The following is a 13,291-nucleotide window of genomic DNA, read 5'->3' as shown; positions in this document are numbered from 1 at the left end:
ACCCATCCAGACATCCACATGCCATAATAGGCAGGTTATGATCCCATTGTCGGCTGTCATTTAAATTACGGTTTTTAAACCTGTGTGTTTTCGGGTACCATCTTTCCTGTCTGGATTGGTATTTATGTCACTGTCCATGCTTCAGGAAAGGTAATGTGAAGACAATGGCTGACCGGATTCTGACCATGAGATCTGAACTCAGGGCACGACTAGAAGCCCTCAAAACCCCTGGGACCTGGAACCACATCACTGATCAAATTGGCATGTTCAGCTACACTGGGTTGAACCGTAAGTGGCCCCCACCACCTCCAGCACATATGTGCATGTAGACACACAACATTCCTTTCAGTCGCTGGCCTTGAGCTCACCTTCACGGCCTTTGCCTAATTGGGTAGCCGTTGCTTTGGACCAAGACAAGTTAGGTTTTCTTACGGTGTCCCACGGTCTCGTAAACTCTTTGGGTCTCAGAAGAGTATTGTGGTCTGCCCTGCTGACCCACAGCCAAGATATTTCCATTTTTGTGGGCTGGGAAGTGGCTCAGAGCCAGCCAGTAGGTAACAGGATTGGTAGCTGGGAGCCTTAATTTATGAAAGGTTCTTATAAATGCTCAGGTACATTTTGGGTTTGCCTTAATCCTGAATATAAATATGTATGATTATTCAGAGACCTGATTTCTTAACAGATCTTTCCTATTTCTAGGTATTACCCTCAAAAAGGGGTTACAAAGTTATCTCTGCATTTCATAAACAAGAACCTAGATTGGGCTGGGCGCAGTGGCTCACACCTGTAATCCCAGCAGTTTGGGAGGCCAAGGCAGGCAGATCACGAGTTCGGGAGATCAAGACCATCCTGGCCAACACGGTGAAACCCTGTCTCTACTAAAAATACAAAAAAATTAGCTGGGCATGGTAGCGGGCGCCTGTAGTCCCAGCTACTCGGGAGGCTGAGGCAGGAGAATGGTGTGAACCCGGGAGGCGGAGCTTGCAGTGAGCTGACACCACGCCACTGCACTCCAGCCTGGGTGACAGAGCTTGACTCTGTCTCAAAACAAAACAAAAAAAAGAACCTAGATTGGTGGTTGGAATTAAAGCTGATTGAAAATCTAGTAGGCGGTCATGCGTGATCTTGGCCGGTTGTCAGTAGGGCACATCTGCCATCTGCTGTCCCATCTGATGACAGAAGAGGCATTTCTTCTTCTTTTTTTTTGAGATGGAATCTTGCTCTGTTGCCCAAGCTAGAGTGCAGTGGTGTGATCTCGACTCACTGCAACCTCCACCTCCCGAATTCAGGCGATTCTCCTGCGTCAGCCTCCCAAGTAGCTGAGATTACAGGCGTCATTTCTTTAGTAATTCCCACAGTGCAGATGTGGCCACTCACCTGTGTGTCCCAGTGACTCTAGGGAGGGATGTGTGGCTGGCTTGGTTTGTAGGTATAACAGCAGAGGCCGTGGGGAGGTATTTAACTGGGGCCATCACAGTGCCAGCGTGAAGTGCTCTCAGAAAAATCCAAAGGAAATAAATATAAATGAAAGTTAATAGAGCTTGTATTGTGGACCCCTCAAAATACTTTGGGGTAAAATGAAGCTACCTAAGAAAGTAAAGAAATAGCTCAGTTAGCTGTAGATGTCCTCTTGACTGTGGAACGGAGAATTAATTCACTCACAATTGTAAAAATATTATAAGTAACAGATTAATAATCTTTAGTAGTAATAGTCTAAAAGCTCACAATATGGGAATGTCTCCCTATAAAATATCCATATCTTCCCATTATCCACAGGAGGAAATTAGTTTTATTAATATTATGAATTGGGAAAATGATGAGAATAGAACTGTGCTTATAACACAAAAGTTGTATTTTTAGCACTTGACATCATTTGCCCTTACTAAAAACAGGGGTTTTGTTTTCCTCCCAACTTTTTTTTTTTTTCTTTTTGAGACAGAGTCTTGCTCTGTTGCTCAGACTGGAGTGTAGTGGCACAATCTTGGCTCACTGCAACCTCCACCTCCTGGATTCAAGCGATTCTCCTGCCTCAGCCTCTCAAGTAGCTGGGACTACAGGCATAAGCCACCACACCTGGCTAATTTTTGTATTTTTCGTAGAGACAGGGTTTCACCATGTTGACCAGGCTGGTCTCAAACTCTTGACCTCAAAGTGATCTACCTGCCCCGCCTCCCAAAGTGCTGGGATTATAGGCATGAGCCACCATGCCCGGCCTTTTTTTTTTTTTTTTTTTTGAGACAGGGTCTCGCTCTGTCACCCAAGGTAGAGTGCAGTGGTGCAATCTCGAGTCATTGCAACTTCCACCCCCTGGGCTCAGGTGATCTTTCCACCTCAGCCTCCGAGTGGCTGGGACCACAGGCATGGACTACCATGCCCATCTAATTTTTTTGTAGAAACGGGGTTTCACCATATTGCTTAGGCTGATCTCAAACTCCTGAGCTCAAGTGATCTGCCTGCCTCGGTCTTCCAAGGTGCTGGGATTACAAGCGTGAGCTACTGCACCTGGCCGGAAAAGTTTTAAACATACAGAAAAGTTGGAGGAATTGTACAGTGAACTCCCATACACTCGCCATCTAGTTTCTACAATTCTCACATTACAATACTTCCTTTGTTATCTTTTTTCTGTCAGAATGGGGCTTTTAACCTGGAGTCCCTGGATGTACTTTTAGGAGAACTGTGAAGCCCCTGAAATGATGTTTAAAAAATTGTGTATGTGTATTTTGGCCCTACTCTAGGGAAAGAGTCCATAACTTTTACTGGCTTCTCAAACTCTGACACTCCCTTCTCTGAAAAAGTAGAAAGGCCTCATTTTTACTAAAACAAAACCAAAAACCAGCGTAGGAGCCGTTACTCACTGCCTCAGGGCACAGGTTTTTAGAAACAGTGGTGCACCCGGGGCTGTGCTGGCTTGAGGCTCTATCGCCTTGGGTGACCAGTTCACACAGGTAAACCACTTCTGAAGCTTGCTTTGTTTGTTTGTTTGGAGGGGTCAAGGGAAAACTTACCCTTTGCCCTCTGAAAGTTTGCTGGAAATCAGCTGACAAAAGGCAGATTAATAGGAGAAAAGTCATACAAATTTATTTATTTATTTTTGAGACAGAGTCTCACCCTGTTGCCCAGGCTGGAGTGCAGTGGCACGATCGTGGCTTACTGTAGCCTTGACCTCCCAGGCCCAAGCAATCCACCCACCTCAGCCTTTGTAGTACCTGGGACCACAGGCATGTGCCGCCACGCCCAGCTAATTCTTAAGATTTTTTTGTAGAGACGGGGGTCTCCTTATGATGCCCAGGCTGGTCTTTAACTCCTGGGCTTGAGCAATCCTCCCTCCTTGGCCTCCCAAAGTACTTGGATTACAGGCATGAGCCACTGTGCCTGGCCAGCATGCAAGTTTATTAACTTGCACAGGTGTCTTACAAAATAAAACTAAAATAAATGGCCAGATGATTGATGCTTTTATATCATCTTGGGGTTACAGAAAGAATGGAAGCTTGGAGCTTGGCAAAACAGGCTGTGGCAGACAGAGAAGAGAAGGCCTGGTTAGCAAAGGTGGTCTTGTTATATTATGTAGATAAGTCACAGGTAGCAGCCCTCAGAGAAAATAGCTGGTAACGGTCTATTTCTTTTAGACCTTTAAAGGCATCAGACTCTCAGTTAATTTCCCCTAGATCTGGACAAGGGAGGTCCTCAGAGAAAGTCTAGCTGCAGCCATGCAGATTTTCTCTACAGATACAGATCTCTCACAAAAGACAGCTTTGCAGGGCTACTTGTGTATGTAGGCCCTCTGAACAGCCATCTCAAAATATGTCAAAGTATATTTTGGGGTGAACTGTTTTGGTTTCCCTCAAGGAGCCCTGAGTCCAGGGTCCAGAGTTTTTACTTCCATAGAGAGGCAGTGTAGCGTCACAGTGTACAGCCTGGACTTAAAATCCTGCCTGAAAATCCCACATCCACCACTGACCAGCTGTGCGACCTCGGAAGGCCATTTAACGTCATTATGGCCTATTTATAAGACGGGCACGATACAGTTATTATCAGGATGAACTAAGATGCAGTGCTTAGAACACTGCCTAGCACATAAGTGTTTGCTCCTCTGATTATGATGATTTTATTATTATTCCATTTCCTCAGGTTGGTGGTATCTTAAAAGTACTAATTACTTAAGCAGTAATTCACTAATTTTTTTTTTTTTTTTAATTTTTTGAGACAGAGTCTCACTCTGTCACCCAGGCTGGAGTGCAGGGGTGTGATCTCGGCTCACTGCAACTTCCTCCTGTTGGATTTCAAGCAATTCTCCTGCCTCAGCCTCCTGAGTAGCTGGGACCATAGGCACGTGCCACCACGCCCAGCTAATTTTTGTATTTTTAGTAGAGACTGGGTCTCAGCATGTTGGCCTAGCTGGTCTCGAACTTCTGACCTCAGGTGATCCATCTACCTCGGCCTCCCGAAGTGCTGGGATCACAGGCGTGAGCCACTGTGCCCAGCCGAATTCACTAAAATTCTATCAATGGATTTGCCAAATAGCAAAACTGCTCTAGAGACTGTTGTATAAAGGAAGTACAGGTAGTCTGTTCTTACTCATATGTGATACATTTCTGCAAACATGGAAAAACTGCTGCATCTGCGAGAGAGCTGAGAAATGAACAGAAGTCTGATGGTGCCGGGTCAGAGAGGTCTGTGTCATTTCTCAGCTCGTTGGTTAATTCACACAGTATTGATCAGGTACCTCATGCCTGGGGCCTTGTCCAGTGTACTGTAAATATGAAATGTCAAAGGGAGGCTGCTACGGGTGCTCAGTGTTAAGTCCAGGTTAGGGAAGAACCAAAGGAAGCACTTCATAGCCAGCGTTTCATAACGCTGTCCATCTGATGGTTGTTTTTAGTTGATAGGGGTGTCCTGGTGGATGTAAATGTATAAGGCTTGGTTGGAAGGCAATCCCAGATTAAAATTCCCATCAGTAGTAGCCATATTGAATTTTCTGGGGCTTCAAAGGTGAACTAGTAACAGTACTTTCCAGAATCTAGTGAGTATATTTTTCTGTTTGTCAGTTGGTCAAAATAGCGCCTTTTGTTTTGCTTCTCTCTGTTAAGGGGAAAGAAGGAAAGCTGTAATTGCCATACAATTGCTGAGCCTCCACTGCTTTAAGGATCCCCTCTGCTCTGATTATGTCTCCTTTTGGTTTTCAACAGCCAAGCAGGTTGAGTATCTGATCAATGAAAAGCACATCTACCTGCTGCCAAGTGGTCGAATCAACGTGAGTGGCTTAACCACCAAAAATCTAGATTATGTGGCCACCTCCATCCATGAAGCCATCACCAAAATCCAGTGAAGAAACACCACCCGTCCAGTACCACCAAAGTAGTTCTCTGTCATGCGTGTTCCCTGCCTGCACAAACCTACATGTACATATCATGGATTAGAGACACTTGCAGGACTGAAAGGCTGCTCTGGTGAGGCGGCCTCTGTTTAAACCGTCCCCACGTGAAGAGAACATCCCTTGAGACGAATTTGGAGACTGGGATTAGAGCCTTGGGAGGTCAAAGCAAATTAAAATTTTTATTTAAGAATAAAAGAGTACTTTGATCATGAGACATAGGTATCTTGTCACCCTGGCTAAAAGGCAGGAGTATTGCGTGTGGCAACCACGTGCTTCTGTGTGGTGTTTGACTCTGTACAAAGTCTAGTCCCAAAGATCAAGTTGTCTGAAGGAGCCAAAGTGTGAATGTGGGTGTCGGCTGTGGCATTAAACTCATCATCTCAACCCGGAGTGTCTGGTCTGCCTGCTCTTTCTGCATGGTGTGTCCCTAGTCCTAAGCTTTGGTTCTTTAGGGTGACTGTGTTAAGAAGGATATTTAATCATGACACACACATATTTAACTGAAACAGAAGTTTGACCAAACAGTATTCACTCGTGATGTGTGTAGTGCGTTCTATTTTTGAGCCATTCTACTGTGTTCTACTTCACCTAAAAAAGTAAAATAAAAATGTTGATCAAGACCCATGGACTTGATTTTGTGACCATTAATAGGTTGTGACCCCCAGTTTAAAATGAATGCTTTCGAGGGTTTTACTAGTGGCTAAAGGAATAGCTTCCTTCAGTGAACTACCATATAACTCCCTGGCGATTTTGCGGGCTTGTCATTTGGAGGCCAGCTGTCTTCTTACGTTACTTAAGAAACTGGACTTCTTGGACTTGTGAGAGGGGATGACATCACTTAGGTTGATTATAGAACATCAGCCTGTCCCCTGCTGTCAGAGTCCCTCCTGGTTTATTGAAGCAGTTAGAACCACAGAAACATAGATCACAATTTTCAGAGTCCAAGGGCCACTCCAAGTGGCCATTTTGTAGAATTTGGTGGGGTTGGATGTTACTTAACATAAGAGGTCTATTATTTGGAGTTTTTAAATATTTAAAGTTAATTCTTGTGATTTTAATAGGATCTGACACTTTCTGGGACTCATCTGGGTTGTTAGAAAATCCTACAGTCCTGAGGGATGATTGGGGTCTTAGAAGTCATCAAGTCCTGCCTCTCCCCCAGTGACATAGTCTCTCCCATATGTCTCTGACTCATCCATTTAAATTGGAGGGGTGGTGGTGGTGGTGATGGATTCTTTAAATACCTGGTGAGGCATCCCATTCTGCTGGTGGAGCCTCTTAATTAAAAAAAGAGGCTCATTTACCTTTAGCTCATGGTGAAAGTTCATCTACCTTCAACCAGAATTTGATCTTTGTCCCACTCCCTTGCCCCTCCTTTCCTTCCTTTAAACCACAGATAGTAAATCTACTGGCATTTCTAATCTACCACCTTTCAAGTATTTGAAAGTAGCAGTTGTCATTCCTTGTTTACACTTTTCCATGTGAACCGCCTCTCCCCCACCACTTTTGTTTCTGCACAGGATGTGGTTTCCAGATCCTTCCCTGTCTGGCCGGAGCCCCGGGAGTCCTTCAGAGGGCACTCACTCTGCCAGTGTGTGGTTGGGCTGGTGGAAGTTCATGAGTGAACGTGATTAGATGCCCTCCCACCCATCTCTTCATAGCCTTCTGAACAAATCAGTCTTTGTTCTCCTTCCAATTTAAAGATGCTTGTCATTAGTAAGGGAAGGCAGCCAATAGAGAAGTCGAAGGATTCTACCTTCTGTCAATCTGCCATTCTCTCCAAACACTTTAAACCACTCATTCTCCATGGGGATGATACTGCCTCCATGGGGACGAAAATTGGTTCTTTGGGGGCAAAAAAAGCCTGAAATACTAAAATGTCGCCTTCCAAAGTGCAATCCTACCTGACCATCTTATTAGTATTTAATTTCTCTTGTTAGGGAAAATTAAAATTTTCTCTTTAGGGGGCTGCCAAAACTATTAAAGATAAACACATCTTTAAACCTAAGTGACAGTACCAAAGTGCTCAAATGTTTTTAGCACTTGAAAAAAGCCCATCTCAATGGGGATCTGGCCTTCTTACTTCTATTCTGACAGATATGTTGGTCGGTGTGGCTCCCACTGCATTCACCTGAAGAAGGGTTGTGAGTTTGGGAAGCCAGCAGGACTCCTCAGGCCTCTGACATGCCAGTGAACTTCAGAGGTGGGATTGTTTCACCAATTTTGCCCACTCAAGAGCAAGGCACTCCGACCTCTAGGCTCTGCCAGTTCCCAGGTGTGTAACCGTGAGCAAGAAGACAGTAACCTCGCAGACAGTAACCGCTCCTCCACAGGGTGGTTGAGAAGGAAATGAGCTAATGGGTACTTGGCACAATACTTGGAACATAAAGCCCTTGGCAGAATAGTTGTTTCCATCATTTATTATTACTGTTAGTGAAATGAATAGCCTCTACTGAGGTTCCTGAGAAGAACCTTAAGAGGTTTTGGCATAGGCCCCTAATCCTCCTGTTTGCTTTGAGAAATTAGTAGTAGGTGTCAGATTTCAGCCTTCCTTCCACACAGGCATTAAATGCCCAAACACACCTTCCCACCTGCCTGGCTGTTCCCTCCCTCCAGCATCGGCTTAAAACTGACCAACAGGCCTGGCTCATTCTTGTGTTCTGTACCCTAGCCTTTGGTTGCAAACTGCCAGAGTCATGCCACTTGGACTCCTTTCCGAAGGTTCTGCAGAAGCCAGCTAGTGTGACCAACATTCTGTCTCAGGGGCTTATCTGGGTTTAACCCCCAAGACCTTGAATTTGGACGGCACCCAGCACAGCACCTCACCCTCACATGGGTTCAGCAAATGCCAGCCCTTCTCACTGTCGTCTTAGTGTTCCTTCCTTGTCTTTATGCACACTGGCTTCTCGTTTGGGTTTAACTTCTCATTTCTGGCATTCACTCCTGAAAAATCTTACCATCTGGCCTCCCAAAGTAGTGTGCCAAGGCTTCCCCGTGACCTCACCGCAGCCTCACACCTGGCCCAGAGCGGCATGCCTCTTCATGCAGGTGGGCCACAGGTGAGATCATTACACGTGGGCATCACTCAACCTGTATCTCAAATGAAGCCACGTCAGAAGATTCCAGGGGCAAGGAAAACAGCCACGTTCCAGGAAAGGCATTTTCATTTTATTCAAAAATTATTTACAATTTATTGAGCCTTCATAAATGCTTTATTTTAAAATCTTTTTTTAAACCATTTTTTTTTTTAACCTGAAGAAAATCTTTGTGGGGTGGGGGTGTGTAGGGAGGGGAGTGGTGACAGGCTCCATAGGGATTTTGCAAAGGGATGGGTGTAATGCAACAGCAGTGGCTTGAGTCTGGTGGCCTCAGGGGTGATGAAGACCAGCCAGGCAGGCACCCCCAGGGCCAGTGGTCAGCTGGCAGGAAGCCTGCATGATGGTGGTTCTTGCTCAAAACTCACCATTTATTGGTTTGGGTCTAGGTACCCAACGCTGAGGGCTGACACTTCGCCTATTCCTACCAGGCAAGAGCAGGTGTTGGGACTGGATGGCTGTGAAGTTATCTACGAGAAGTCATGCACTGCTGAGCCTCAGGCCAGGCCAGGCAAGGGGTGTGGTGAAGTCAATAATCATTGCTGGAAAAGGCGTCTCTAGCTCCAAAGTCTTTACTTCCACATGCTGTGGCCCTCCTGTCTGCAACACCTGCTCTGGGTTATTGGGAAGAGGGGACAAAGTTATGTGGGGGTGTTGGTTGTGCAATACTGTAGGGTGTGCCAAGAATTTCTGAGGACTTCCACTTCTTGGTGGGTGCCAGCCTTCCCCATCAATTGATGGACACTTGAGAAGACCACTTATAATTAAAAACCTGTCTCGAACTGCCCAGTTTCCACTTCACTCTGCATTATAGAAACCCTGGGCTGAAAGTTACACTATTTAAAATAGTGTTTTTTTGTTTGTTTGTTTTGTTTTTTGTTTTTAACTCTTTGTAGGTCTGAGACCTTTGAGAACCTTATGAAAGCTTTAACGCTCTGGAAAAAACATACAAGAATAAATACATTAAATACTAACAGTTTTAGGGGTTTCATAGACCCTCTGAAGTCCAACTATGGACTGCCTGGGGTGATGGACCCCAAGTTAAGAACCCCTGAGTTAACGGTTCCTGTGGGTAAGCATTTTCTTCTGAGATGCAGATCACCCAGAGGAATGCTCGGTCTCCCTCCTCCCTGTGAATGACTGAATGGGTGTGGGGAGGTGGGAGTGAGGGTTTTGGAGGAAGGGGAGGGACGCTGGATGGTATACCACGGGGAAAGGTTTGGGAATGGTTTAGAGATTTAGCAGACAGCACTCAATCAATGAGTTCAATGAGTACCTGACTGAGAGCATCTAAAGGGTAGGAGATAGATTGGAAAGGGAGATACGTATTCTGAAAACAAACTTCACTTACTTCCAAGTTTTCCCTAAGGCTGGCTGTGGTGCTTTTCTTTTTCTTTCTTTCTTTCCTTTTTTTTTTTTTTGGAGACAGAGTCTCGCTCTGTTGCCCAAGATGAAGTGCAGTGGTGTCATCTCAGCTCACTGCAGCCTCTGCCTCCCAGGTTCAAGTGATTCTCCTGCCTCAACCTCCCAAGTAGCTGGGACTACATGCCCAGTAGAGATGGGGTTTCACCATGTTGGCCAGGCTGGTCTCAAACTCCTGACTTCAAGTGATCTACTTGCCTTGGCCTTCCAAAGTGTTGTGATTATAGGCCTGAGCCACAGCGCCCAGTTTTGTGGTTGCATTTGAGAACTTATTCTTGGAAGCAGGTCTGTGTGGTCACTCTGCCATCTGGTGGTTATGCTTGGAATTGCACCTGCCCCAACTTCAGGAGAAACACCAGAGATCTAGTAAGTTCTTGGAATAAAGTACACTCAGCTGGTCTGCTAGGGTGTAGTAAGGGGTGGGAGAGGGACAAATGCATGAAAAAGAAGAATGATTCTTCAACATTCCTGTGTAACTCTGAAGTCCCATGAGAGTATGTATCTTTCTTGGCTGACCTGGGCACTCTTTGGCTTGTCATGGCTAAACTTGCTTTCAGCACTTACAGTTTTTCCATGTAAGTTTTGTTTGTTTTTTGCTTTGATTTGCACTTAAGACCTGAAGTTCCATCTCTGGCTCCCAACGGGGTCTCTCTGCATCCTGTTCCTTCTCTTCCAGGGCAGAATTACTGATCTATTGAAGACTGCTGATTGGGAGCCAAAACAGATGTGTCCCTGGTAAAAACAGTGACTTGAGGTTCCATCTCACATTCTTTCCATTCCAGCTGAGACATATTTCTCCAGGCTTCTGGAACCCTTATCTAACAGGAAACCAGTCACTAACAGTTTTCTGTGCTGTAATGTCAATCACATGCCAACATGGCTGAGTCCCACTTCTTTAAAGCTCTGGGGGGAATTCTTGGTCCATCCCCTGAACTAATCTTCAGACTTCCTACTGCAGCCTCCCATGTGCCTGTCTGCCAATGGCACCTTCTGAGCCAAGCTATGCATGAAACATATTAGAAAGTTAACATTTTGTTCTGGAGGAAAGAATGGTGAGTTCCAAGATGATAGGTCTCCTGTGGCATCAGGGGATCCCCAAGAACAAAGAAGAACATTAGGGGTCCCAGAGTGGCATTATCAGCTTGCAGTCAGACATCTCTTCTCCAGTCCCAGACTATGCTGTGGAAAAGACCATTTCTAGCATGTTCCATTAGCGGTACCTGCTTCTGTTATGGCCATGTCAAAGTTGTGAGTCAAACTGGAGGTAATGAGGGAAAATCTGCCAAACTGACAGCTAGGGAGGAAGAGATGGAAGGGAAGGCAGAACGTTCTGTCACCTGTGGGAGGCCTTGGGGGAAGCAGATGATGGGAGGGTGGGTTCTCCCTCAAAGCTCTGGAATTTCACACACCCAATGAATGCTGGCTTCACCCTGTCATGTGATCAGAGGTGTTAAATTGGAGTTGTCCTCAGAGCTTCTCTCTCCTTCTGGTGACCTCTTCCTTTTTCGGCCACCTGAAAAAAAACAGGTTGCAAGTATCAGCCTGTAACACTGGAGGAACATTCATAATTGCTTGGCAGTCTGAGTTATTTTCAAAACAGAAGCAGAAATGGAGACAAAGCCCTTGACAGCTTGGCTAGAACTAACCTGCATTGTATGCTGGTGCTGATATTGGCATATTTACATCTTGAAAGATTAGGACGTACTTTTCACATAAGATGCCATCTCTGAAAAGTCACAAACCCAGGCTAGTGCCTGGAATTGAGATTTCCTGGAGGGGACTGAGTAAAGCCCATGTAACACCTCAGGCCTATGCCTCCCGTGCCCCTTGGGGGCCAGCCCCTCTGACTGCCAGACACCTCAGAGAGGACCAATCTCATAGGCTTTGATGTCCCATGAATCAGGGTTGATGGCTGTAGCTGGGAGCTATTTCCAGGGACCTGCATTCTCTAGCTCTGAAGCAACCTCCTTTCTGCAGTGGGGCAGGTGGTCATAATTACATAGTTGTCCTCAAGGATGAGAGAGCAATCTGTTCCCAGGTCTGTTTTTAGGAAGGCATATCTTCACCTTGTTCTCTCCACCATTGACTTCCGTGTGTGGAGGATATTGCTCTCTTTCTATTGAGTCTCCTGGACACTAATTCTTTAAAGAACCAGACAGTAAATATTAGAGGCCTGTGGGCCATATGGTCTCTGTCACAATTACTTATCTCTGACATTGTTGCCATAGATAACAAATGGATCTGTCTGTGATCCAGTAAGTCCTTACTTACAAAAACCAGTAAAGGAGGGAGGTCAGAATTGACCTGTGGGCATGGTGTGCAGTCTCCTGTCCTAGAGGAAAACAACTGAATGGGACAGATCCCAAAACTATCAAGGGTGCAGTGCTGGCCCAATCCCTTTTGCGGATTTCCACAATTGTACTTCATTAGGGTTTCTAAGAGGAGTCCCTGGCTCCTCCCTCAGGAGGAAGATGCTAACATGTTTTTCCTACTAACCATCAGCAGGGTGGCTTTCATCTGGGTGAAGAACTAGCTACTCACTCAAGGTTCTCAGCAGCTTCTTGCCCACGTTTTCCTCAAAATCGCTACTGCAGGGGCTGGTCTCTGTATCCAGGTTGATGTTACAACATTCGCTATCTGATGCTGAGAAAGGAAAGAAGAGAGAACTCAAGTTGTCTCAACCTACACACTCAGGCATCAAGACAGGGTGATTCTGAGTGACATCCCTCAGCAGGTGAAGTTTAAGACGTGAGCCAAAGCGAGGGTGGTGTAATAAGGCAGGGATGCCCAGGAAAGTGCTGGGTGTCATTAGTTAGCAAGAGGCATTTTAGTGCCACAAAAGGAACAAAAAGATGGAGAACAGGAGCAGGAATGCAACGATCCATGCAAAGTCAGAAATCATTCCCTCTCCTCAAACACTTTTTGGCAAGAGAGAGGGGTTAGAGAACAACGTGTTCTCCATCCAGTCTATTTGCCAGACTAAAAGCACACGTGAGGACAGGTGGAGGTCTCCTTGGTCTATTTGCACAAACCCCAGAAAGCCACAGGGTTCAACAACAATGTCCCTGTCTTCTCCCGCAGGACTCAATGGGAGTTCAAAGAATTACAGAACCTGAGAGCCCAGAAGGGGGCCAAGCCTTACCACCAATGCAAATAAAAACCTAAACAGAAGGCAGAGTGGTGTGCTGGAAACTGCACTGCACTGAAGCCATGAGGCTGAGCCTGCTAATGATGCAGTTTTTGGACTTGAGCAAGTTGTTTCCCCTCTCTAGGCCTCCAGGGTCCTCATGTGTCGCAGGACGAGGGTGGACTAGATGATCTCCAAGACTACTCCATCACCTTCGTTCTTACTCGTTTGTTACATTTTCTTGCTGTGTGCTTTAGCTACTAGATTTGGTGT

At 45.7% G+C, this 13,291-nt stretch overlaps 2 protein-coding genes across 4 annotated transcripts in view; one reads left to right on the top strand and one right to left on the bottom strand.

Annotated features, from left to right (window-relative positions):
- The window catches only part of GOT1 (glutamic-oxaloacetic transaminase 1), a 211,124-nt gene extending 205,130 nt beyond the window's left edge, over window positions 1-5,994 (top strand). For both annotated transcript variants that reach the window (XM_050805721.1, XM_050805720.1), the window contains 2 exons: window positions 146-288; window positions 5,187-5,994. In XM_050805721.1, coding sequence (XP_050661678.1) covers window positions 146-288; window positions 5,187-5,326 — 283 coding nt within the window. In that variant the 3' untranslated portion in view covers window positions 5,327-5,994. The remainder of the gene's footprint in view (window positions 1-145; window positions 289-5,186) is intronic.
- A 2,526-nt stretch (window positions 5,995-8,520) lies between these two features.
- Window positions 8,521-13,291, bottom strand: part of CNNM1 (cyclin and CBS domain divalent metal cation transport mediator 1) — a 67,984-nt gene continuing 63,213 nt past the window's right edge. For both annotated transcript variants that reach the window (XM_050805707.1, XM_050805708.1), the window contains 2 exons: window positions 12,433-12,534; window positions 8,521-11,404 (listed from right to left, as the gene is read on the bottom strand). In XM_050805707.1, coding sequence (XP_050661664.1) covers window positions 11,325-11,404; window positions 12,433-12,534 — 182 coding nt within the window. In that variant the 3' untranslated portion in view covers window positions 8,521-11,324. The remainder of the gene's footprint in view (window positions 11,405-12,432; window positions 12,535-13,291) is intronic.

The sequence above is a fragment of the Macaca thibetana genome, chromosome 9, assembly GCF_024542745.1.
Source record: "Macaca thibetana thibetana isolate TM-01 chromosome 9, ASM2454274v1, whole genome shotgun sequence".
Classification (NCBI taxonomy): domain Eukaryota; kingdom Metazoa; phylum Chordata; class Mammalia; order Primates; family Cercopithecidae; genus Macaca; species Macaca thibetana.
Note: the sequence above shows the minus strand (reverse complement) of the source record. Positions and strands in the feature narration are given on the sequence as shown.